The sequence below is a fragment of the Boleophthalmus pectinirostris genome, unplaced genomic scaffold (assembly GCF_026225935.1).
Source record: "Boleophthalmus pectinirostris isolate CB_2022bp ecotype Guang Dong unplaced genomic scaffold, ASM2622593v1 HiC_scaffold_7, whole genome shotgun sequence".
NCBI lineage: Eukaryota > Metazoa > Chordata > Actinopteri > Gobiiformes > Gobiidae > Boleophthalmus > Boleophthalmus pectinirostris.
This window is the reverse complement of record NW_026571473.1, coordinates 17067055-17089025: the sequence shown is the minus strand read 5'-3', so window position 1 is coordinate 17089025 and position 21971 is coordinate 17067055. Positions and strand designations below refer to the sequence as shown.

The following is a 21971-nucleotide window of genomic DNA, read 5'->3' as shown; positions in this document are numbered from 1 at the left end:
AACACTAAATGTAGGTTAAAAGTGTAACTTTTTCGTTGGCGATCCGTTACCTGCTCGTTTCTATGGATATGTCATTGCTCTGCCTGAAATGTGCCACAGTACGACATTAAACAGCTCTACCTTACATTTCGACAATTACAGCAATTGCAGTTTTATAGCTTAAGAAAATCCTGGTTTGGTCTCCATGAAGATGCCCTACTGTGAAACATTCCACATGAAGCACATCTCCATGGAGAAAAATATTTGTAAGACCCTTCGCCAGAAGTCGCACAATGCACCTTTAAGTATAGCCGCAACATGCATATAGTTGTATGTTTCATTTACACACAACACGCAGATTTTAATCATTTTATTAAAACATTGTATTAACATGACAACTTGGATTATTCAGTGTGTGCACACAATTTCTCAAACAGAGGAAGAGTTCAGCATATATTAATGAAAACTGCGTAAGTACGCTATTAATAAAAATCACACTGGAGCAGGGAAGGTAAGGTCTGAGAAATCAACTCAATACCAAAAAATGGCAAATCTTTGGTTCCTCTATGACAAGCAGTTACTTTTTCTTTTATACTTGGCCTAGAACTTAAGTAAAAGACAACCTATTTAACAAGTCAAAGATAAATAGAATATCTGTAGACACATTAGGCCTATGAGAATCAATTTCCCCAAAACAATAACAGAATAGTCAACCAAGACCTGTAGGCATTTTTTATCATTGCAATATTATGACATTTCCCAGAATTGTATTTACAAAACAGTAGTGACTAATGAAATTTTGCACTTTTCATTCATTCGCCATTCATTCAAGTTAGCAATTACATGATGGGGAGAAGAATTTGGCACTTGAAAATTCCTACTCTACTCTGAGTGCAGAATTGGCAGAAAGTAAACACATTTGACATTTCTCTCTCTGTATGTTGTGTTGCCTTAGGAATGCCAAGCTTGCTCCCTCTGCTGTTCAACCCCTGCATAGGGTAATTTTTTACAAAAAGGGGTTTAAAAACAACAAGAAATCTTCCTGTACTTGTAGGTCATCAGTAGTCATATGCTGCAAAAGAGAGAAACAGCTTTATTATTGTCATTGTCCTAATATGGTCATGTGGAAGAGGAGCATGCGGTCCACTTCATTTAAGTCCAGTTATGAGGCATTACTCAGGCATGCAGTCAAACCAAGGTGGTCTTACTTTCCACTGTTAGGATGCATGTGCTGGCTGCTGTGCCTCGGCTGTTCACTGCCTTACACATGTACTCTCCTTCGTCCTCAGGGAAAGTCTCAGGCAGGTAGAGGCAGTAGGTCTCTCCTCTCTCAATATACTGATAGTCCTCACAGTCTTGGAGCATCTCGCCCTCAAACCACCAGGTCACTTCAGGCTTAGGCTCTCCTGTGATCTTCACTGTGAACCGAACTGGCTCAGAGTCCACAACTGACTGGTTTTTGAGGGGCTTTTTGAACCACGGAGCCCCTGACCTCGCATGGTCGTCCTCATCTTCATAAGCTGCAGAGCCATTGATAATGCTCCCCTCTTCATCACCCTCATCTTCTTTTTTCTGAATTCAAAATGATATTGCTGTAATACATTCAGAACAGACACAATTATATAGTCAAAAATAGATTTACCTTTTGGAGAGCAGCATCAATCTCTTGCTGCTCAAACTGCATTCTCTGAAGCTTCTGCTCCTCTATCCTCTTTCGCTCCAGCTCCTCTCGGGCTTTCGCCATTTGTTCAAAACGAGCGCGCATGTCCACTTTCTGTTTGAATGGTGACTCCTCAGCCCTTACAGCCCCCATTTCTTCCTGTTCCTCATCCTTTTTAAAATATGTTAAACAGCATTGAATACACTTATATTATGAACTATGTAAAAGCATTGAAATGTTATAGTTTTCCCTACCTCATGGAATCTCTCAGACTCCCTCTCTTTAATTTCATCATCGATGGCCTTCCTTCGTGCACGCTCCTCCTCAATCTTTTTCTGAATCTCCTCTTCAGTCAGCTGTTTGATCTTCTCAAACTTGGATTTAAGGCTCTTCGCTTGTATAGAACCTGTCCTTTTCAGCTTGGTCAGCTCCTCATATTCTTTGCTCACCATATCTGAGCTTTCATTGATTTCCTCCTTGAAAAAACAAAGACAATATTTCAAGCTGAAACCATAACACTTTGACCATGGACGTTCATTTCCAAGTACTATAATTATGTGTCATTCTGTTGCATCACTTTTGAAAAACAAGTGCCCTTGTTGTCTTATAATACATTCCATCTCCCCCAAAAAGCATGTGTTGAGGTCATAATGTTTTCCCTGTGTAGTGTGACAGGGTAATGAACTGACCTCGCCCATCTCTTGTCTAAGCTGTTCAAACTGCTGCTTCTCCTGTTCCAATTTCTTCCTGCGTTCCTCTTCTTTGCGTTTTCTTTCAGCTTCCTGCTTTTCCTTAAGCATCTCTTCAAAGTTCATCTCCAGTTTTCTAGGGTGCAGTGCCTCCTGAGACTCAGACTTAACCATTTCCCCATCAGGCTCTAGAATCTAAGGGCATAAATGCCAAACAGTAAGTACACACAAATGCAGCCAACATATTTTTTAGAGTCTTTGAAATGACAAAACATGTTATTAAGAAACATACAAGAGACATGCATTCTGCAAATCAGTGCCAACATTACAACAGTGTACCCGTGGCCATAATACAAATACATATCTCATAATATCATAATTACTTTTTTTTTTTTTATTAAAATTGCTTACTGTATCATCTCCATATGTAGAACTATCCTGATCCAGGCCAGGGCTCTTAAAAAAATAATTTGGACAAATTTGTAGCAGTGTAGTTGAAGACATAGTCAAAGCCCATCAGTATTCATTGAACATAGTAATAATGTACATTAGTGAAAAGTTAGGTTATGGTGTTAGGTTTAATTTGCTACAGTTCCTGTTGGCTTACACTGTTGTGAGAATTCATCCATTCACGATACAGTATTGCTAGCTCTCAATAGTGGTTCCCAGCATCATCTCAGCGTGGCAAATATAAATACATGCACTGTCACAAATGTATATTTTGGGTCAGAGAACAGAGACACGGGGGTTTTCACATGAGTGTTAGTGTTGCACACATTTTGAATTATTAAACATTTGTTGATGTGGTTTAATGGGGGATTTTTGTGACATCACAATTTATATTTATTGAATACACTGTAAATTCACGCATGGTTCTTACCATGCTTTTGCGGGCTTCTGCAAACTGCCTCTTCTCCTCCTCCAATCTTTTCTTGGCCTCCTCCTCTGACCTTCTTTGCTCCTCCTCTCTCCTTTGACGTTCAAGCTCCTCAAAGCTTGCACAGATTTTACCAGGTTTACTGCCCTCCAGGTTCAGCAGTGCCATAAGGACTTCATCATCTTCATCCACCAGCTGAGGAGGAAGTGTGACAAGTTGAGAGAAATTAAATGAGAAACTACCAAATGACTTGATACACCTTTCTTAATTCCTGCAGTCACTGACCATGCTCTTCCTGGCTTCAGCAAAAGCTCTTCGCTCTTCTTCCATCCGTTTCTTGGCCTCCTCCTCTGCTTTTTTACGAAGACCCTCGACTCTCTGCTTTTCCAGCTCTTCAAAGCTTAATCTCAGTTTTCCAGGTCGCACCTCCTCCTTAGCCTCCTGAGTGGACTGCAAGTCCTCCTCTTCTCCCCCCTGTGCACACCAGCAAGTAATCATGATTACTTTGATGTTCTTTTTTTGCTATTTTATTTATTATATTTAAGTTGCACTAAAGTATATGTAATAATACTTGCACAGACTTTCACTTTTATGCTTTTATTTGTATGTCAAGTATGCAACAAAGACCAAAACTTTGGTTTACCATTTCCAGTCTGGCCTCTTCAAAGGCTTTCTTCTCCTCTAGTAAACGGCGTTTGGCTTCTTCCTCAGCTTGCTTCCTCCTCTGTTCTTGTCTTTCTTTTTCTAATTCTTCAAATGTCAACTTCAGCTTACCAGGAGATGCTTGTTGCTTCTCTGTAGGCTTCTCCTCCTCATCATCCTAAGTTTAAAGTTCTTAATATTATGATCTAAAGCCAAACCTCGGGCAGCAAATAAAATAATGTAACCTACCTGTTGCACCATAGAGTGCCTCTTTGACTCTCTGAATGAGCGTTTGTTTTCATCATATCGTCTTTTCTTCTCCTCTTCTGCTTTCTTCTTTAATTCCTCCTCTCGATTTTTCTCCATGTCCTCAAAGTTCATTTTGATTTTACCTGGAGGTCGAGAGGGTTTCGCTGGAATGACACGAACCAATATTGTGTCATCTCCTTCCTAGAAAGCCAAGGCAAAAATATCAGTACTCAAAACTTGTTACAGACACTGGTAGTATTTTACTTTTTATTTCAAACATCGGTCAATTCCCTATTCGATTGCCATTGTAAAGTATTGTTAGATTTCATATAAAACTTATTCAAACTTGGCTATTGCACAGGGTTAACAGACATCATTGTTCAAGTCTCAGTGATAATAAACTAAGATGGACAAACTATTGATCCATAGGGGTTTTTGTCCAATTAGAATATACAAATACTTCTTAATATCAAAGTGAAAATCAAATGGATAATAGCTCAGTTGTTATGTTTTGAAAAATCAGTTCAGGCTATAAATTCTAACATTATGTGGGGTAATGGGTCGGGGCTGTCTCTCAGTTCAGTCTAATGTCTCCACTTGCAGTAGGTCAGATTGCGGTCTAATTCAGTCACAGTAAAGAGGTCTGGAGCTAATTTGGGCACAAGTAGGTGTGGAAAACAGTTGCCAGTCATATAATGTCGGCACCTGGCAGTTTAGTCAGAGCTGCTCTAGTTGTTTCTAGAACATTTCAAAGTTTTTGAGGAGTTCTTTATATTTAATGTATTGTTAAAAAGTGCTTTATTAAAGTAGTACAATTATCAGTGGCCAGAGTAGTTTTGGAATGAATTTTAGCTATTATCAGGCTTAATAAATGGTCAATATCCTTAATACATAAATGAAAACAATACAGAAAGATCTGTTTTGTGTCTGCTTGTTTAATCTTGGTAGAGCATAAAAACACAATAAAATAATAACTTACAACTTGCGTTGACTACTTCAAACTGACTGAACCAAATAACCAAATGGTATTTGATGGTTTCCTGAAGTAGATTTTATCATCACATTTTTACATCTAGACACAACTCATAGTCAATACAATGTTACATACCTCAGCTGCTTTCTGTGCCAGTTCCTTCTTTATTTTGGCTTTTTCCATTTTGTCTTGGGCTTCTCGTTTTTTCCTTTCCTCCTCCATCCTTTTCCTCTCCTCCTCTTGTCGTTGTTTCTCCATTTCTGCAAACTTTCCCTTAACGCTACCTGAGGATCAAAAGTAATTACGCTTATCTTTAGCACACTTCTTCAGGATGCCCTAACACCTACCATTCTACACCTGTTACACCAGCTTACCAGTAATTTTGGGGACATATGACTTTTCCACCTTTGCAGGCTTCACCTCCTCCTCCTCATCACTGGAAGCAAGCAGTTCTTTTATCTATAGTGGATAAGAAGGAGAATGTGGTGAGGGCGAAGTACGAATTAGCTGGGATCATCTCTTTTGCCACTCAGGAGCCATGCTGGTCCTGGAAAGTACAAAGGCCTAATCCTTCTTAATAGCCAAGTCACATGACCTGAGGAAAGACACCTGATTGGGCGGTAGTGTTGGTGGCTACACAGGACAGAAGCATATGTGTTGGTGATGGGCCAGCTATGGGCCACACAGAGTCCTGTCTTGGTTTGAGCTGTAATCCACTCACATAACAGAGTATCACTGCTGAAGGTCCTGAACCATTTAATCTGGACACAAAGCCCGTCTTAACCCTCCTCACTCATCTCTACAACTGCTCATTCATGCCTTGTATTGTATTACAGAACTATTACTACAATTTAGTTTGTACAGAAAAGATAGTTTCCATTTATAAGGAATACAAATATTGACCAAAACTGGAGTTTCATTTGGAGAGATATCTAAAAGGAAAATACACAAATGTTGAATCTGGGGATTTATATTAGTGACCATTAAACTTGATGTTACTACAAAAATGGTTTAACCATAGTAATTGTAATTCCATCTCTATTAAATGGTATAAGCCTACAGAATGTTGTGATGTCACCTGAGACTCAAAAATATAATTGTATCACAAACACAGAAATCATATCAGTCCATTATCTCTTGTAGCTAGTGAATCACTAAACCAATAATACAACAGGCAACAGGATGTTAGGTTTCATCACACACTGATAAAATTTGATATATTTTGGGCCATTACTTAAGTCAAATTCTTACTTTTTTAAGATGTCTACTTATCAGATCAAACTATCAGATCAAACTAACAAAACATAAAACTACCAAATGTTAATTCTCAAAACAAAGCAATGATGTAATTCCACCACCATAAACTTAGATGTGATTATGTGTTTAGTCAATGGGGTGTACAGAGTGGTAAAATCTCACTGCAGTGCTGCCGGGTGGTCACCTGGTCACACCACACCATGCCATCATGCGAGCCGTGCACAGTCTCGTTAGTAGGTTATCTGTCTTTGACCTGCTGCTTGCGTCGGTTCCACTCTCTCTCTTTAATGTACTGGTCTTTTCTCTTCTGCTGCTCATCCTGATTGCGCTTCCTGCTCCTCTCCTCACGGGCCTTCTGCATGGCCTCAAACTTGTTTGTCACAGAACCTTTGTCTTGGTTTGCCTTAGGAACATAGCTTCTAGCCACTGGCTTGTTGGATTTCAGTAGTTTCTGTTAGATACAAAAAGAAAAAAAAAACAAACATTCTTTTGTAGCTTAATTTTTCTAGTCACATATCAGATCAGTGAGTTATAGAATACCAAACACACCTCTTTCTTCAATGCCACATCTGACACATCCTCATCCATGTGGGTGTCGGGGTTCTTATTTTCTTTCTCTGTACTTTTATAATTTGCAGCTCGGGACCGCTCTCGTTTTCTGATGGGTGTTTGGCTGTCTTTATGTTCTACTCCGTTCACCTGTGGTTCTGCAGGCTCACTACTGCTTGTTTCCTCATTAGTTTGTTGAACTCCGTTCAGCTTTGGTTCTGCAGGTTCATTACTACTTGTTTCCTCTTTAGTTTGTTGAGCTGTTGTCTCATCTTTGCTGTGGTCCGTTTCCTCATTTTCTTTATTTGTTACTTTGTCTTCTTGGTCTTCAGGCTCACTCACATTGTTTTCACTGAAAACATCCTCCATGTCTTGGACATCCACAGCTGCAACCTGTGCCACCTCAGTCATGTTTGTATCACAATGACAAGTTGACAAACAGGCTGATTATTCCTGAAAAGAAACAAATCGTGAGTTTCACCTTTCGGTTCATAGAGAATGGAGTAACGCTGGGCAATTAATCAAATTGATTCAAACTGAGATCCTATATATATTTGTGGGCTATTTGTGTTAAAAGGCCATGATTAAAAGTGTATCTTGACTATGCTCACAAATTCAATGTTGACATTATTTTATTTTTGAAAGAAAATAATAAAATCAAATCAAAAAATTTGATCTGTCAGTACAAGGAAAAAGAATTATTATTTAATGTTTTGCCATATCACCCAGCCCAAGTATTGAGGACTCTTAGTTTTGACTATTTAAAAATGTACTTTGAATTGTTAATCGCTATAGCTATGGTGGTGTTAATTTTCCTTCTCAAATAAAACATTGCACGAACAAAGGGTAATCTCTGCAAAATATAGATGATGCTAATTCCATAACATGTAGGGTATTAGGCAAATTTATTTGTATAGCACAATTCGTACACAAAGTAATTAAAGTGCTTTACAGAAAAAGAAATGCAGGCAAGCTTACAACTTCATATGAATACTTTTGCCTGATTAATTTTTTTCTAGTTTCTAAAATGTATGACAGCAAGCCCATTAAGAAACAGCAATGCTCTCAGAAAAGAGTAGCGTTGTCTGACCTCTATATATAGCTCACTTGTGTGTCAAGGACATGTGATCACAGCTATTTCAGACCAGTGATAGGCAGTTGGACAGAGCTCAAGTTGGCACCCACATGTCGCCCCCAAAGCTCTAGATAAAATGGTGAGGCTAAGAGCGAGACAACTGCAGGGATGAAAGCAGTTTGTACTGTCATTCACCAAAATATGTGTTTCAGTGTCCTAAATAACTTTTACTTATTTTCACCTGTTAAAGTCATTGATGATTGTAGGTTTTCCCACATATTCTATAAGATATGAATAAAGTGGGCTTGTTTGAATTAAGTATTCCTGTACTTATGTATAATACAACATCCAGGACTCAGTTCAGCACAGACAGGTCAAGCTGTCACTCAAAGAAAACTATTAACCTCATCCGCAGCTCTCACTCAAAATTCAGCTTCTGTGTTCTTTGTTTCTTTTGTGCATACTAAAGTTAGCAACTACATCTTAACGCAATTTTAGTTTAAATAAATAAATAAATAAATGAATAAATAAATATATAAAGAAATAAATCTACCGCTTTCGCTTTGCTTTCGCTTAACTTTAGAACGTGTGATGTCCTAATAGTCATTTGGGAGTTTATAAGGCTTAGCCTACCTGGTTGTTGTCCTGTAGTCCAAATAGGATATATTCCTTCCGATTTTTTAAAATACAAAGGCAAAAGCTCACCAAAATGCGACCACTCGAGGCACAGTCACTTCTGGTGGACGACTTTCCATAAAAGTACCCTTACTTTCCTCCCACCGGATACTGCATTCCTCGCGCACTTGCTGCAGATTCAGCTGTTGCAGCGGACGCATGCGCAGTTTGTATTTCGCTCACATCCTCGCTCCTTAGAGCGGACAGGGCCAGCTGCAAAAATACTGAGCCTGGGCCACCTTCTGGTAATAAATGATAACGGTTTAGCGTATGTCTTTAACTTGGCCTGTCCTACAAATAATAATGCGTAATAAATATTGCTGTGGTCTATAAATAACATGATCTGTCTATTGTTCCATTTGTGTAAAGACTTACCAGTTAGCCTACACAGCCTTACTTTTCCATTGTGACCTACAATACTCTCCTTCAGCAATGTATTGTTAAGTAACCTACTTTGGTTCTCAGTGTCTGAGCTATAAGAATGTCAATGAATCCCTTTAGATTAACCACCAGGTTAGAACTCTAATCTAAATGTAACTATGTGACTATCATTGGGCTGCTGTCGAGGGAGGCATTTTAAAACAGGGCAAAAGTGCCCCAATCCACAGTACTGTGTTGAATGGAACAAGAATGGAACAGTAGTCTATTATTAATTACATTGGTACATATTCACTTGACTTTACCCATAGTGAAACAATTAGGTGTTTTTTTTTTTTTTTTTTTTTTTTGAGTTTGCACTCTCATGACCACTTCTGTTGAGAAGAGTTCTGCAGAGCATCATGAACAACAAGAGAAAGCCAAAAATAGCACCACAGCTGTGACAACTAATCAACACTGTAAGGACAGCTAACCTGAGTCAGACCGGGTCCTGTGCTCAGCTGCTTGACTCCTGAGAAAAGATTTTGGGGAGGCACATAGCTCTTGGTTTATGCAGTTGTGGGCACTTATGGTACTCATGGACAGTTCTTTTGTGACTGGGTGGATTTCGAGTAATTTTAGATGAATTTCTAGAAATGATTAAACCAATCATTTCTGTATGTTCAGAAAAAAAGAAGTTTTCCTAGAAAGAGAATTTAGTGTTTTAAAAGCACAATAAATAGCTTTATCTCCATCAAACAGATAAACACCATGAACTAATTAGGCCTATATAGAGATTATGGCTTTCAAGAGTGCTGCACGTAGTTTCTCCAAAGATCCCTACAATAGGCTACTTTTCCTTAAACTGATTTTTATATGGTCTACTTTTACTACACTATTTTTCTTCACTACTTTGTGTTCATGTTAACACTAGACAAAGAAAAGGGCTAGTTTTTTAACCATTTGTGGCCTTGTCTAATTTGAGTCACTTCTGCCCATATTTTTTCAGTTGGCCTAAACATATATTTTCACTTTCACACTTCATCATTTCTGCCACTGACCAGAAGGTTGTTGACTTGAATCTCGTTCTTGACATAAGCATCATTGGTTAAGCGGTCAGATCCACTGACCCACAGGTTGGTGGTGCAATTTCAGCTCCCACAGATGAATGCTGTTGTTGTGTCCTTGTGCAATACACTTAAGCCACCTAATGCTATTTTGAATATTTTTTGTGGATGTGGTATTTGCCCAAGGGTATATTATTATTATTATTTATATTTATTTGTAAAGGGACAGCACATCTTAATGAACATTTAAAATGTAAATATTTAAAGATTGTAGCCAGCATGACTAATCTTCAGTCCATCTTCCTGCGTAAGGTTAGTGATTTACAAGTGCATTTTTTTTTCTGGTTTTGTTATTGATACAATATTGGAAAGGGTTTAACCCATCCATGGTTTAATGGTGGGCCATTTAATGTTGGAGAAAAGGATTTTCCGTAGTTTACATTGGTCGATTATACCGCTTCTCATATGTATGCTACTCTAATAGATTCATGATGTATGATCATAGAACTATAATAACTTATTATAGATTCATGTGTATAACTGTATGATGTTTGTTTGGTTCACTACTTCCTAGTGTAGGGGGACAGGAATTCTCGCGATACTTACCATGTTTCCTTGCAACTAAACGACAGGCCCAGTTGCTGGAATGCGAAAGTATAAATTATTGAGCAAACAAAAGCATTTGGCGTCTATGATCTGAATCTACACGTGGCACCATTCGGATTAAACTATGTACCGGGACAAAAAAGAAACTCATAACACATGGTAAGGTTTACTCGAGAAGCTGCTAACTTTAGCATGGTTAGCTCGCTAATCTATCAACACTCGAGCTTCTGACAGCTGACCGGGACTTGCTAAGCTAACAAGAAGTGAGTTAATCTTACTCAGCCAGGACACTATGGGTTTAAGCAGTGAATTGCAGCTGTTGTAGACCTGCCACTACATATCGTTATAGTTATTACCATGTAGATTTATCTACACTAACTTACGATTAGTTAATCATGCACAGCAGTGTAGAGCAGAGGTATGTCGTCGTTGCTTAGTGCAACAGTACGGCTAAACAAACAACAACTGCTGTCACAAAGACTGCAGGTTTGATTTAGGAGTGTGTCCTTATTCTGTTTTTATGCATTAAGATTTGTGTGTGTGTGTTCATTGGGTGTAAATCAACCTATATACTTGAAGTTGTTTTTTTTTTTGTCCTCACTGTTGCTGTTGTGCTGACACGCAGGGCGTGTTTCAGTGGCTTGTCTTGTTCATCTTGTTCATCATCAAAGTGATTTACATGCACTTTTAAAATTGTGTGTAATATTGTGTTCTTTATCCCTTTATAACAAGGGGATGATGAGACGAGACCACCATCTGCAGCTTCGGGCTCGTTGACCCTCTGTGTTGGCTCGGGATGGCGCAGGCAGGCGCTCAGCTCGACTTTCACATCCTGCAGGATCTCAAGCAGCGGTTTCCAGAGATTCCCGAAGGAGTCGTGTCCCAATGCCTTATACAGGTAAAAGCACAGCATAAAGTTCTTGTTACAGTGTTGTAATTAAATCCCTAAATAAGTCCCTAAATTGGAAATGATGGTTGTGTATTCACAATTTCAATTGATACTTTATAAAAACGTTGGTGTTATTTTCTGCACAATTGGTATGTGGAGACTAAAACTCCGATGTTAAATAATTGAGATCGTGTTCTTGTCGTTTTAGAACAACAATAACCTGGATCTATGCTGCCATCTCCTGGCTCAAGAAAGTAACAGATATCTATATGGTGAGTTTCATCACAGTCCAGAGGAGGGCCGATTGAACCGTAGCCACATGCTTCACATTAGCCTGTATCCTGGGAATGACGCAGCAAAGCCAAATGGAGGAACAGCAGGAGTGGGGCGCTCTCTTGTGCACAGCACCAGTGACAGTCACATCGATCCGCAGCGGCCCAGTTATCCTGAACCACTGTCTGCACCTGCAACAATGGCCCCCTCTCCTGGCTACAATCCGTTCTTTATAAATGACCAAAGTAGATCAGCTAGCACTCCAACACCACCCCCGATGCAGGGCATTTCCCCCACTTATTCACCTGTTCAACGTTATATGAACCCTATAACAGTTACACTGTCTCAGAGTATACCCACTGTTCCCCAGGCTTTGCAAATCCCCCCTAGCCACTACGGCAGTGCTAACAACACCAACTTGTTTATTCGTCCTTCTCCTTCACAAAGCCCACAGCCAGCTCCTTGGTCCTCATCAGGAGCACAAGTCTATCAGCATCAGCAGTCTCCGTACAGCACCCCCACATATGGCTCTCCTTACAGCTCTCCTCAGCATCAGGTCCAACCTCAACCTCAGCCCCAACACCAGCAGTATGTTTTCGTTCCTATTACCTCCCCAACTCTTCCAAGCATCCCCTATCATCACCAGCAACAACCCCCACAACAGCCTTCTGTTTATAGGCCGTACCATACAAAAAGCTCCCTCAAGAACCAGATTGAAATTACTCTTCCAAGACCACGCAGCAACTCTCCTGTGCATACCCAGCACCCCCAGGGAGCACATTATATGGCTCCCATCTCCTCGCCTAGCTCTCCCTCAAGGGGTGTCTCAATGACGGGACCTGCTACCCCTGCACCGTATCACCCGGGGATGTACCTGCCTGCAAGACCACGGCCTGCGTCCTCACCTCAGCCGGCCCAGTCGGCCTACACCCTTAAAATTAAAGTGTCTCCGGGTGGCCAGGCTCAGCGGCCATCCAGCTCTCCTCCTGTGGCTGAAGCAGAGTCTCTTCTCAACATAGTGGATCAAGGGGAGAACAGTGCCGCTCCACCACCTATCCTCCCAATCTCTGCTTTACCTGGAACTGCCACCAGCCAGTTCCAACACATGCCACGGCGCTCAAGCTCAGGGTCTGATGACTATGCTTACACCCAAGGTACCAGCACGGGCTTGAATTTGAATCTTGTTATTGTTGTTCACAAAAATGATGTGAAATTACATGTTTTATAATACTGCTCTCAAACCTCCCAGCTCTGCTACTTCATCAGCGAGCCAGAATGGAGCGTCTAATGAAGGAGCTGAAGGCTGAACGACAGAAACTTGAACAACTGAAGGCTGACGTCAACAACATGGAATATGACGCACTTCAAAGACGCTTTCGACGTGTGAACACCACCAGTCTACTTCCAAGGGTAAGAGTAACTCAAATATTCTGTGGATGAGTAATCAAATATCTTTTATTAGAATAGTTTAGTGTTATAAAGTTTTAGTAACATAGTATAAATTAAATTTGTATTTTTCTTAATCTAACTTGCGTGTGTTTATTCATGGCCCCTCACAGCCTGAAGAAATGACCCGATTGAGGACACTGAACAGAAAGCTTCAGATTGATATTGACTGTACCCTAAAAGAGACTGATTTACTGCAGTCTAGAGGTATATACTCTGAACTGTGAACACAAATATGCTTGAATACACAAATAAACCTTTGAAGTGTAACTGAAAACATTGATCTTGAGCCAAGGATAGAAGCTGACAAGTTAGGACAGTGATGTGGTGAAGCAAGCTTAAACACAGTGGATAAATGTTTGAATTGTTAAGCTTAGTTTCTAATCACAAGATGTAGTTCACATTTTACCAAGATCTATACAATATTATGTTTTCATAATGTTTGATTTGACAGTTGATATACAGTACTGCAAGCTTACCTAAATTGAAGGTCTAAAAGTCTGTTTCATAACCCATGAGAGATAGATGCATTTACAGTAAAATGCATCAATACCATTAAAATATGGCAACAGCAACAAATAGAAAATTAGGCATGCTGCAGTTGTATCACTATTGTTTTATTTGTTTTATTATCTTTTATCTAACAGGAAAATTTGACCCAAACGCAATGAATGACTTTTACAAAAATATTCAGCCTGGTCCAGCTGTGCTGCCCAAACCTTGCAAGAAAGGTAAGCAGACCTTTTGACAGTATTTCTATAAAAAAACAAAAAAACACAAATTCCACATTTTATGTCTTTTCTTCTGTTTGAACCATAAACAGCTATGTTCAATCCAAGATGGTAGCCTCTAATTTTGTAAAATTATATGCAATGAATAAAAAAAAAAAAAATCTGTTTTAGAAGAAGAGCAGGCCTCTAAGCCAGCACCGCAGCCCCAAAGGGATGAGGACTTCGAAGGAGCTCACTGGAACTGTGAAAGTTGCACTTTTCTCAACCACCCTGCTCTTAATCGCTGTGAAGAATGTGAGATGCCCCGCTTCACCTGAACTAAAACTCTGCTTTACCCGAGTCTTAGCAAGCCTTGGATACTGTCGGCTTTTGCTCTGTCTGAATCTGCATCTTAAAGGAGACCTTTTCCTGGCAATCATAATATAAGCCCTGATGGCCTGCTGTAAAAACACATGTCCTGCTGCCCTGAGACTTGTGCACTTTCTCCCTGGTTTTCAATGGCGATGTGTGTTGTAAGTGTACAAATGTGTGAGGAACTGAGCGGTAGGAGAACTGCTCCGCTGTACCTACAGAACATTCCAAGCAGAATGAGAGACTGCCCTGTTTACACAACTGTGCCCATTCCTGAACTCAGACCAGAGGCACTTCCTCATTAACAGGGGAACTGTATCCTCTTTCACCGTGAGACAATAAAACGATATTCTGAAGTAATGCGAAATGTAGACTGTACACTGTATCTGGCTCTTTATTGGAGCTTGTTTCACTGAAAGGAGATTTAAAAACACTAAAGAGACATGCATTTAAGTATAAACTATACTTTTGTGCATATAACATGACCATGTATTATGTGGAAGACAATGGTGTCTTGTGCAAATGCCTCAACTCGCTGTACTTAATAAAGGAACTGATTCTAGGTGGTTTGACCACACATTGGGGTATTTTGAAACTGTATTAAGAAATATCAGTTTTTTTGCAGAGTATTTTTTTTATTTTAGTAATAAACCTGTAATAATCAAACAGTAGCTTGTTTACAGGCCACCATACATTTGGAGGCATTTCATACAAAATACCTGAACTATTTAAGTGCTAGCTCTGCTCCTATGAAGTTTAGAAGAAATGGATTTTCACTTCAACTCCTGATTGACAGAGGGACAGTACAGTCACAGGTATGAGAACTATATGCTTATAGATACAACCTTTAATCTATCAAGGTCACAGTTCATCATAACTGTTTACTCCTGCTGTGTTGACTGACACATCACATGGGTAGGGTTGTGAGCACATGGTGGGCTATCATGCAGATGTGCACATGATCTTTATTTCACTACTTTCTACTACTGAAATGAGTAATACAATATTTACAATGTTTATTTTTATAATGAATACAATTTATATCCATTATTTGGTAATACTACTACTTTTTAAATACATATATCAGGATCTGATATGTGTGGATATGCACAGCTACCCTAAAATCATATGTTAACCCCATGAAGACATTTGCAGCTTATCAGTTTTATTTACTAACTTAATGCAAAATCATGATCTGTTATGTTTGGTTTTGTTTATTTAACCAGTGTCTAAAGGATCAATCAACCTTTCTTATGCCCACACACTCGAAACCGGTATTGGTTCTAAGTAATTCTAACAACATTTTGGTTCCTTATGCAATGCAAAGCTACACTTTGATCTGTCGCCCTGAAGCTACAGATTTTCAGATTCTGATGGAGCAGTCCTTTTGTCTGAAGGCTTCAAGAACATCCCTTTATGTGTTGACTTTAATAATAGTCTTCATAATTCTTTGGGTTGAGGCAGTAGAGGATGGCACCTCCGGACGAGAAGATGGTGGATCCCCAAGCCAGACCATAGCCCCAATTGAACTCATGGTAAACCCTCAAGCTGACAGTCTCAATAAATTTGATTGGGAAGAGCACCAAGCTGCACACCTGAAGCACCACTGAAAGACAGAAAGGATATATGTTAATGTATATAACATACATATTACACAAAGGAGGCAAGACACAGGTGAAGTGAAATATATTATCTATCTTGACATCATCAGGTGATCTGAGGAATGTACTTTAACATTTGGGGGGGGATATTATTTTTTAATATATATTTTTTAATCAGGATATTAATTCCAGCTATACCTGCAGAGAAGAGCATGACAGCCACGAGTTTATAGCAGTGACTCCGGGACCCGATGCACAGAGACACCAGGGCAACGAGGAGCGAGAGCAGGGTGAGCACCGCACCTCCCAACAGCAGGGCCAGTGTGGCAATGTGCCAGTCTGACACAAACACAAGGACAGACAGGGGCACAGGGGGGACAGGGGAGAGGCATGAAATCACACTGAGGCAGCAGATGACACAGGTGCCTATAAAAAGAGGTGACTTCAGAGAACTGTCTCCTGATGACAGAAAAGAATGGTGATGCTCGATAAAATAAAATAAAGATATCTTTTCAGACTGCACTAGTAAAACTTTTAATGTCAACATTTTAATTACAGTTCCCAGAAGGAATCACTGCAATAATACTGAACAAAATAAAAGTCACTGAATATTCTTTCAATGTACATTTCAGAAAAGCTGTAGAAAGTCATGTTTTATCAAAGCCACACGAGACCTGCACGGCCAGTGGCAGAGTAGTGATTCACACAGTGAAATAGATTAAATGAGCATAGTTTCTGGATGAGCAAGAACAGTTAACAAAAATGTGCATGGGTTCACACAGAGCGCAGCGTAACGGATCTCAATGCAGCAGAAAAAGGCCAAGTGATTCTGCGAAGTGACTCAGATAATGAGCATCCTGCACACTTGGATTGTTGCAAGCTCAGCAGCATTCTCAGCGTTTCATCCAGATTCCCCCTTAAAAAGTCCCAATCAAGTAATGGCTGGGAAGGCACAAATATGATAATGACATTTAGTTAAGTTTGTCAAATTCAGCAGAGGTATGATTTGAGCCTGGCAGTGCTCTTAGATTGTAGTTTTCCATGATTTTTGATTGTCACCATTGTCAAAGCATGGGTCTACGTAAACAGGCTATGAGAACAGCGTATATAATGAAGAATAAAACTATCTGAAGACATAGTGTTTTTTAAATAAATATCCATATTGTTTTTTTTACTAGATGGTATGGATAACAGTTACAGACAAGATATGTACTTGGCCAAGAATATTATCTTGAAGGCACAAAGTAATTGAGAAATAGTAGAACATTTGCTTATTAAAGCACTGTTCCCACTACTGTTGGAGACTTTATATTGCAGGGGCCAGGCAGCTCAAATATACACAAACATGTACTACTTTTGACCAAATATGGTTCAGGGTTTGGAGTTTAAAAATGGGCCTTGTCACCACAGGAAGTTGGAGAGAACCCACGAAAAGCACAGCACTCATTCCTTAGTTTAAACAACACAAGAGCTGACCCTTAACTGACCACCTCCTCAGTCTTTGACCTGTGCGTGTCCTGTCCCATGTGTAGTCAGATGTCTGCTCTGGGTCAGTGTACTCTTATCACTGCTCTCATGATACTGCAGGATACATGCAGTCATATTATCTCACAGTTAGGGGCTCTTGAGGCTGCACAAGAAGCACGGCCAAAACTCAGTGCTAAGAGGCCTGATGAGCCGGAAGTGCCAAACTATTAATCTGGAGCCTGCAGGATGACAGATGGAAAAAGGAGATACAGCACACAAGATTCAATCAGGGCATTAATTACAGCTCCCTGTGTCCGTGCGGGCTACTGCTGCTGAAGAAGAAGCTGCTAATCGAAAACTCCTCCAGGCTCCAATTTGGTGTTTTTGACTAAGACAATAGTGCAGGATCTGTGTCAGAAAAGCGCCTGTAGTCTACTTCTAGTGTGAGACTGAGTTGGGAGTCAAAACTGTGCGAGTGTGTTGAAAAAAACATTGTTAATAATATTATATTATATTATAATGAAACAATAATTTAAATTTGTAAATTTACAGCTCAAATTTGGACAGGGTAGCACAGTGTCTCCACATTTGTCGCAGGGCTCACACCGGCCCAACATGAACACTCACCACCCTTGCAGAAGTGCGCCACATTCCTTGTGTCAAGTCTGTATCTTTTATTCGTGACCTGTGACTCCTTGCTGTCAGGAATCTCAGAATGAGATTGTTTTGAGGTAGATAATTTCAAGAGTGTGTGATGTAGAAGACTGCAGGCAGGGTTAACTAAAATAATTTAATGCCCAAACATGACACAGAAAAAATACCATGATGGGTCAAGGGTGGAGTCAAAAATGAAGAGAGGTAGAAACTGATTACCACGATTCAAATCAATAAGGCTAGGCCAGCACAAGGCTACGGAAATGGGCATTTGGCTGTGTGCATTAAGTGTGGTATGCTACTGCTGAGTGTCTTTATATGGCACCAAAGTGCACTTTGTCTCTGCTGACGGAGAAAGACCAGTGTGTATCAGACTTACTCTTCTCTCCGGCACTAAGAAAATATTTTGTCCGACTAACAAAAACAGTTCTGTGTTCGCTGAGCAGGAGGAGGTCAAAGTAGCAGCGTGACTGTTGTACATGTACACATAATGATCCAAGTCAGAGTATTTGAGTCAATGGTTTGTCTGAACATAAAGAAAATCAATATTATGTTGTAATGTGAGTTAACTTGCACTAACTGCATAAAAATAGACATAATAATGATATGTTGAAATGCATTAATAAAAGCAATCAGTAATATGGATATAATATGATCTTTGCATAATCTATATTGCGATTTCTTTAATAGCAGAAGGATGCATCTGTGGAGTGCTTCTCTTGTTTCCCTGGTTACTAATCTTCAGGCATCTGGATCTCTGGGGAGTTCTCTGCTCTGGGTTGCCCTCACTCCTTAGCCAGTGAAGTAACCCACACAAAGGCTCATTTTGTGTGCAACAAAAGGCCAAATGAAACCCCAGCTGGACTGCTCCTGGTGAGCAGAAATTCCCACATTGCTCTGAAAAGTATTTTGGATGTGCCAAAAGCCCATACAGCCCATACTTTGGGAGCAGGTTCACGGTGTTCAGTGTTTTTCTTTTTCCTCTCTCTCTCTCTCTCTCTCTCTCTCTCTCTCTCTCTCTCTCTCTCTCTCTCTCTCTCTCTCTCTATCTATATATATATATATATATATATGAAATTTTTAAAAATATTTTTCTATAACGTCACTTTGCAGAGTTAAATTGAATTAAATTCAGTTTAACTTAGCTGTAGCTAATTATGAAGCAATTCGAAATTTGCACTCCAGAGACTTGTGTTTTATCATTTTCAGCAACTAATAGAATTGGTTCTGCTCTGAATAGTCTGCTGGGAGCTTTTGTTATTCCTGCCCTCCGCGTCTCACTTTCATTTGAATATGAATGTCGGGCTCATGTGGTTCTCCCCGTGATTCGTGAACAAAACGATTTATTTATTTTTTTTACATATTTTGCCTCCAAGTTTTAGGTCTCCCTTTTTGTTAAAATAAACGAATAAATAAATAAAATAAAAAAGACGTAACTATCATCTTAATGCTAAATCACACAAGACTCACCCGTGGTCAAAGTGCTGTTGCAGGACCACTCCACATAGCTGACAGGTTTCCAGCAGGACGTCCACATTGACAGGTAGTACTGGTCATCTGCAGTGACCCACGCTGGACTGAGTAAAGCCCCAGCATCCAGGCACAGCGCGAGGAAGACGCACATAAGCCCCACCAACTTCAGGGGCGTTAGTGAAGACACGCGCACCTCCTCAGTGCCACTTACGGACGAAGACATCGCGGGTGCAAAGTCATTAAAACCACTGGATTATTTTAACAACAAACATCAAAGTTTTATAATAAAAGATCAGGTGTCGGGAGTGAGTGATCTCGCAATTGTCCGGTTGAGGATGCAGGATGCGGAGCCGCGCGCACTCCACTCTCGGACACTACCGCTCTGTTCATCTATGGTTCATCCACCTCTCTGCCTCTGAACTCACTGAAACAACGCTCTGTCTACGGGGTCCTAGCGCCGCCGAAACTAAATTAGTCATCATAGCATAATTAAATCTAATGTACAAAACATCAAGCCTATCATGGCCTAAGAAGTTCTACAAGTTCTACAATAAAATGAGAGAGCAAGAGGGCTACTAGCCTTTTTTTTTTTTTTTTTAAACGTAATGCATTACTACTTTATTCTGAAGATGTAATTTATTCAGCAACTAAACAATAGGGAGGAGTGCTAGCAACATCACCATAGATTGTGATCACAAAAACAAATAGCCTAATGAAACGCCAACATGTTGTAAATTGTTACCGAGTCATAGATATTAAACGGTCTATTATGCTCTTTTCTGATCTATTTCTGTTTTTTATTTCTGTTTCTTCATCAAAAGCACAAGTTGTGTTTATTTCATTTACACATGTCCTCACACAAATCCTGCATATGCTGAGTTCCTCTCTAAAACAGAAAACACTCTGTTCCACCTTGTGATGTCTTGCAGTAATACTTAAGTAGTGCTTAAACTCCATACATTTTCACCAGAATCCTTTGGATGATTTCAGCCCAATCTCTACAGAACAAAAGCTAAAAGGTAAACTTAAAAACTACCATGACATGACATCACAAGGTGGAACAGAGCATTTTGTGCTTTGGAGATGTAGACAGACCAATGCTGGATTACTCAAACGTGTGAATGAAACAAAACACAACTCCACACTCCAGGTATGTTTTTGATGAGGTAACAACATTATAACATGGCTTTAAGATCACAAGAGTAATTTTTTTGCATGATATAAGACCTTTACAAAAAGAAAAGAAGAAACATTTTTCTCTTTTTATAATACACTTGTTCACTTTGGCCTGACTTTGGACACTGTTTGAGATGCTGACATTTTACAGGCTTGTTTTTATATTCGTTTTTTATATATGTTGTTTTATAGTGCTTATTGTTTTAATTGTTATGTTTTGTAGCACTTTCTACTTGTGTTGTGTTTAAAGTGTGTTATGAGTTGCGGTTGCATTTTTACCTAATTAAAAGTCCTTGTGATTTTTAAGGTAGCCTACTTCCGAGTCCGTTGTCTCCATCTGCTGCCTCCGTGTGGAAAACCAGCCTTACAATGTGGCGGATCTGACCCGAAGCCCAGAGGGAAAGCCTGGAGAGTACTTTTTAAAATATCCTGGCAGCGTTATAGAGAAAATGAAAAGGCTGATTCCGTTCCCTGACAGGATATTATCATAGCTCTATCGCTGAAAGTTAAAAATAAATAAATAAAATAATTAGGGGTGTCAAATTATCGCGTTAATTGCGATTAATTAATTACAGTCATATTTAGCGCGTTGTTTTTTAATCGCGTTAAGATCATTTTTAATCTCTAACTTTAGTGTATCTGTATGCGAGTTGCTTTATTATAAAACCTGTTTTTATGTATTGTTGGGACAACATCAACACACAAACACACACAAAAAAAACACATTTATACATTTTTTTATTTCGGTAATTCCACTCATTGCCGGAAACCCCCACAAAACGCGCGCAGTAAGAGCGATGTAAACGTCATGTTAACGTTTGAGGCGTCAGTCACACAATGGACGAGGTCGAAGAGCCAGTAGAACAGAGGCAGCAGTGCACAGGTAAAAACACATTCGTGTCTAGGAAATTATTCTCCCGACGTGAAATATAAAAGAAAATAACAAATATAAAATCGCCTACAACTTAAATGTCACTGGTGAAAACAACCTGCATAGGCTCATGATGTCTGCACTACTGTCCTATAGTGACCTGCCACATGAGGGGACACGCACACAAACACACACAAACACACACACAAACAAACACACACCTTCGTCATCGTCATTAACCTGAGAACGCGCGGACCACGTTTCCTTCCGTAGTTACTGCGCGGACACCGACGTGCTCCCGTGAGCCGCGTGTGCATCGTGTTTTCTCGTGTACGCTGCGTAAACCGCGCTTCCTCCTGTGAGCCTCTAAACCAGAACTAACAC

At 39.8% G+C, this 21971-nt stretch overlaps 3 protein-coding genes across 10 annotated transcripts; 1 reads left to right on the top strand and 2 right to left on the bottom strand.

Moving 5' to 3' along the window:
• Positions 1-334: 334 nt before the first annotated feature.
• nexn (nexilin (F actin binding protein)) lies at positions 335-8771 on the bottom strand. 5 transcript variants are annotated; one of them, XM_055164672.1, is made up of 15 exons: positions 8584-8742; positions 6876-7328; positions 6580-6777; positions 5444-5528; positions 5205-5353; positions 4097-4297; positions 3849-4025; positions 3491-3679; positions 3209-3400; positions 2740-2784; positions 2329-2523; positions 1894-2115; positions 1622-1810; positions 1188-1551; positions 335-1051 (listed from the first exon to the last, which is right to left on the bottom strand). In XM_055164672.1, exons 2-15 carry the CDS (start codon positions 7284-7286, stop codon positions 1038-1040), a joined length of 2631 nt encoding a protein of 876 aa, XP_055020647.1. In that variant the 5' UTR covers positions 7287-7328; positions 8584-8742; the 3' UTR covers positions 335-1037. The 5 variants fall into 5 exon arrangements, with proteins under 5 accessions (XP_055020647.1, XP_055020646.1, XP_055020645.1 ...); XM_055164671.1 differs by lacking the exon at positions 335-1051 and having other exon boundaries at positions 1073-1551; positions 8656-8771; XM_055164670.1 differs by lacking the exon at positions 335-1051 and having other exon boundaries at positions 1073-1551; positions 8584-8743.
• Positions 8772-10643: 1872 nt separating this feature from the next.
• Positions 10644-14907, top strand: tab3 (TGF-beta activated kinase 1 (MAP3K7) binding protein 3). 3 transcript variants are annotated; one of them, XM_055164682.1, is made up of 7 exons: positions 10644-10814; positions 11388-11553; positions 11753-12971; positions 13067-13227; positions 13377-13470; positions 13911-13994; positions 14169-14907. In XM_055164682.1, the coding sequence occupies exons 2-7, from the start codon at positions 11452-11454 to the stop codon at positions 14309-14311; spliced, it is 1803 nt and encodes a 600-aa protein (XP_055020657.1). In that variant the 5' UTR covers positions 10644-10814; positions 11388-11451; the 3' UTR covers positions 14312-14907. The 3 variants fall into 3 exon arrangements, with proteins under 3 accessions (XP_055020657.1, XP_020780344.1, XP_055020656.1); XM_020924685.2 differs by having other exon boundaries at positions 14166-14907; XM_055164681.1 differs by lacking the exon at positions 10644-10814 and adding an exon at positions 10823-10918 and having other exon boundaries at positions 14166-14907.
• A 73-nt stretch (positions 14908-14980) lies between these two features.
• Positions 14981-19995, bottom strand: tmem47 (transmembrane protein 47). Of its 2 annotated transcripts, none has more exons than XM_055164690.1 (3): positions 19538-19995; positions 16145-16372; positions 14981-15951 (listed from the first exon to the last, which is right to left on the bottom strand). In XM_055164690.1, exons 1-3 carry the CDS (start codon positions 19761-19763, stop codon positions 15773-15775), a joined length of 633 nt encoding a protein of 210 aa, XP_055020665.1. In that variant the 5' UTR covers positions 19764-19995; the 3' UTR covers positions 14981-15772. The 2 variants fall into 2 exon arrangements, with proteins under 2 accessions (XP_055020665.1, XP_020780371.1); XM_020924712.2 differs by having other exon boundaries at positions 16145-16285.
• Between the last annotated feature and the right edge of the window lie 1976 nt (positions 19996-21971).

What these genes read in the sequence shown, in the direction of transcription:
- nexn (XM_055164671.1), bottom strand. Translation starts at nt 7,286, where the DNA reads ATGACTGAGGTGGCACAGGTTGCAGCTGTGGATGTCCAAGACATGGAG. An exon ending in CAGAAGCCCGCAAAAGCATG is followed by an intron (nt 2,785 to 3,208) that starts GTAAGAACCATG and finishes TATTTTTTTAAG; the next exon opens with AGCCCTGGCCTGGATCAGGA. An exon ending in AGTCTGAGAGATTCCATGAG is followed by an intron (nt 1,811 to 1,893) that starts GTAGGGAAAACT and finishes TATTTTAAAAAG; the next exon opens with GATGAGGAACAGGAAGAAAT.
- tab3 (XM_020924685.2), top strand. Translation starts at nt 11,452, where the DNA reads ATGGCGCAGGCAGGCGCTCAGCTCGACTTTCACATCCTGCAGGATCTC. An exon ending in TGTCCCAATGCCTTATACAG is followed by an intron (nt 11,554 to 11,752) that starts GTAAAAGCACAG and finishes TTGTCGTTTTAG; the next exon opens with AACAACAATAACCTGGATCT. An exon ending in CCACCAGTCTACTTCCAAGG is followed by an intron (nt 13,228 to 13,376) that starts GTAAGAGTAACT and finishes GGCCCCTCACAG; the next exon opens with CCTGAAGAAATGACCCGATT.
- tmem47 (XM_055164690.1), bottom strand. Translation starts at nt 19,763, where the DNA reads ATGTCTTCGTCCGTAAGTGGCACTGAGGAGGTGCGCGTGTCTTCACTA. An exon ending in CAACAGCACTTTGACCACGG is followed by an intron (nt 16,373 to 19,537) that starts GTGAGTCTTGTG and finishes CTCTTTTTATAG; the next exon opens with GCACCTGTGTCATCTGCTGC. An exon ending in TGTCATGCTCTTCTCTGCAG is followed by an intron (nt 15,952 to 16,144) that starts GTATAGCTGGAA and finishes TCTGTCTTTCAG; the next exon opens with TGGTGCTTCAGGTGTGCAGC.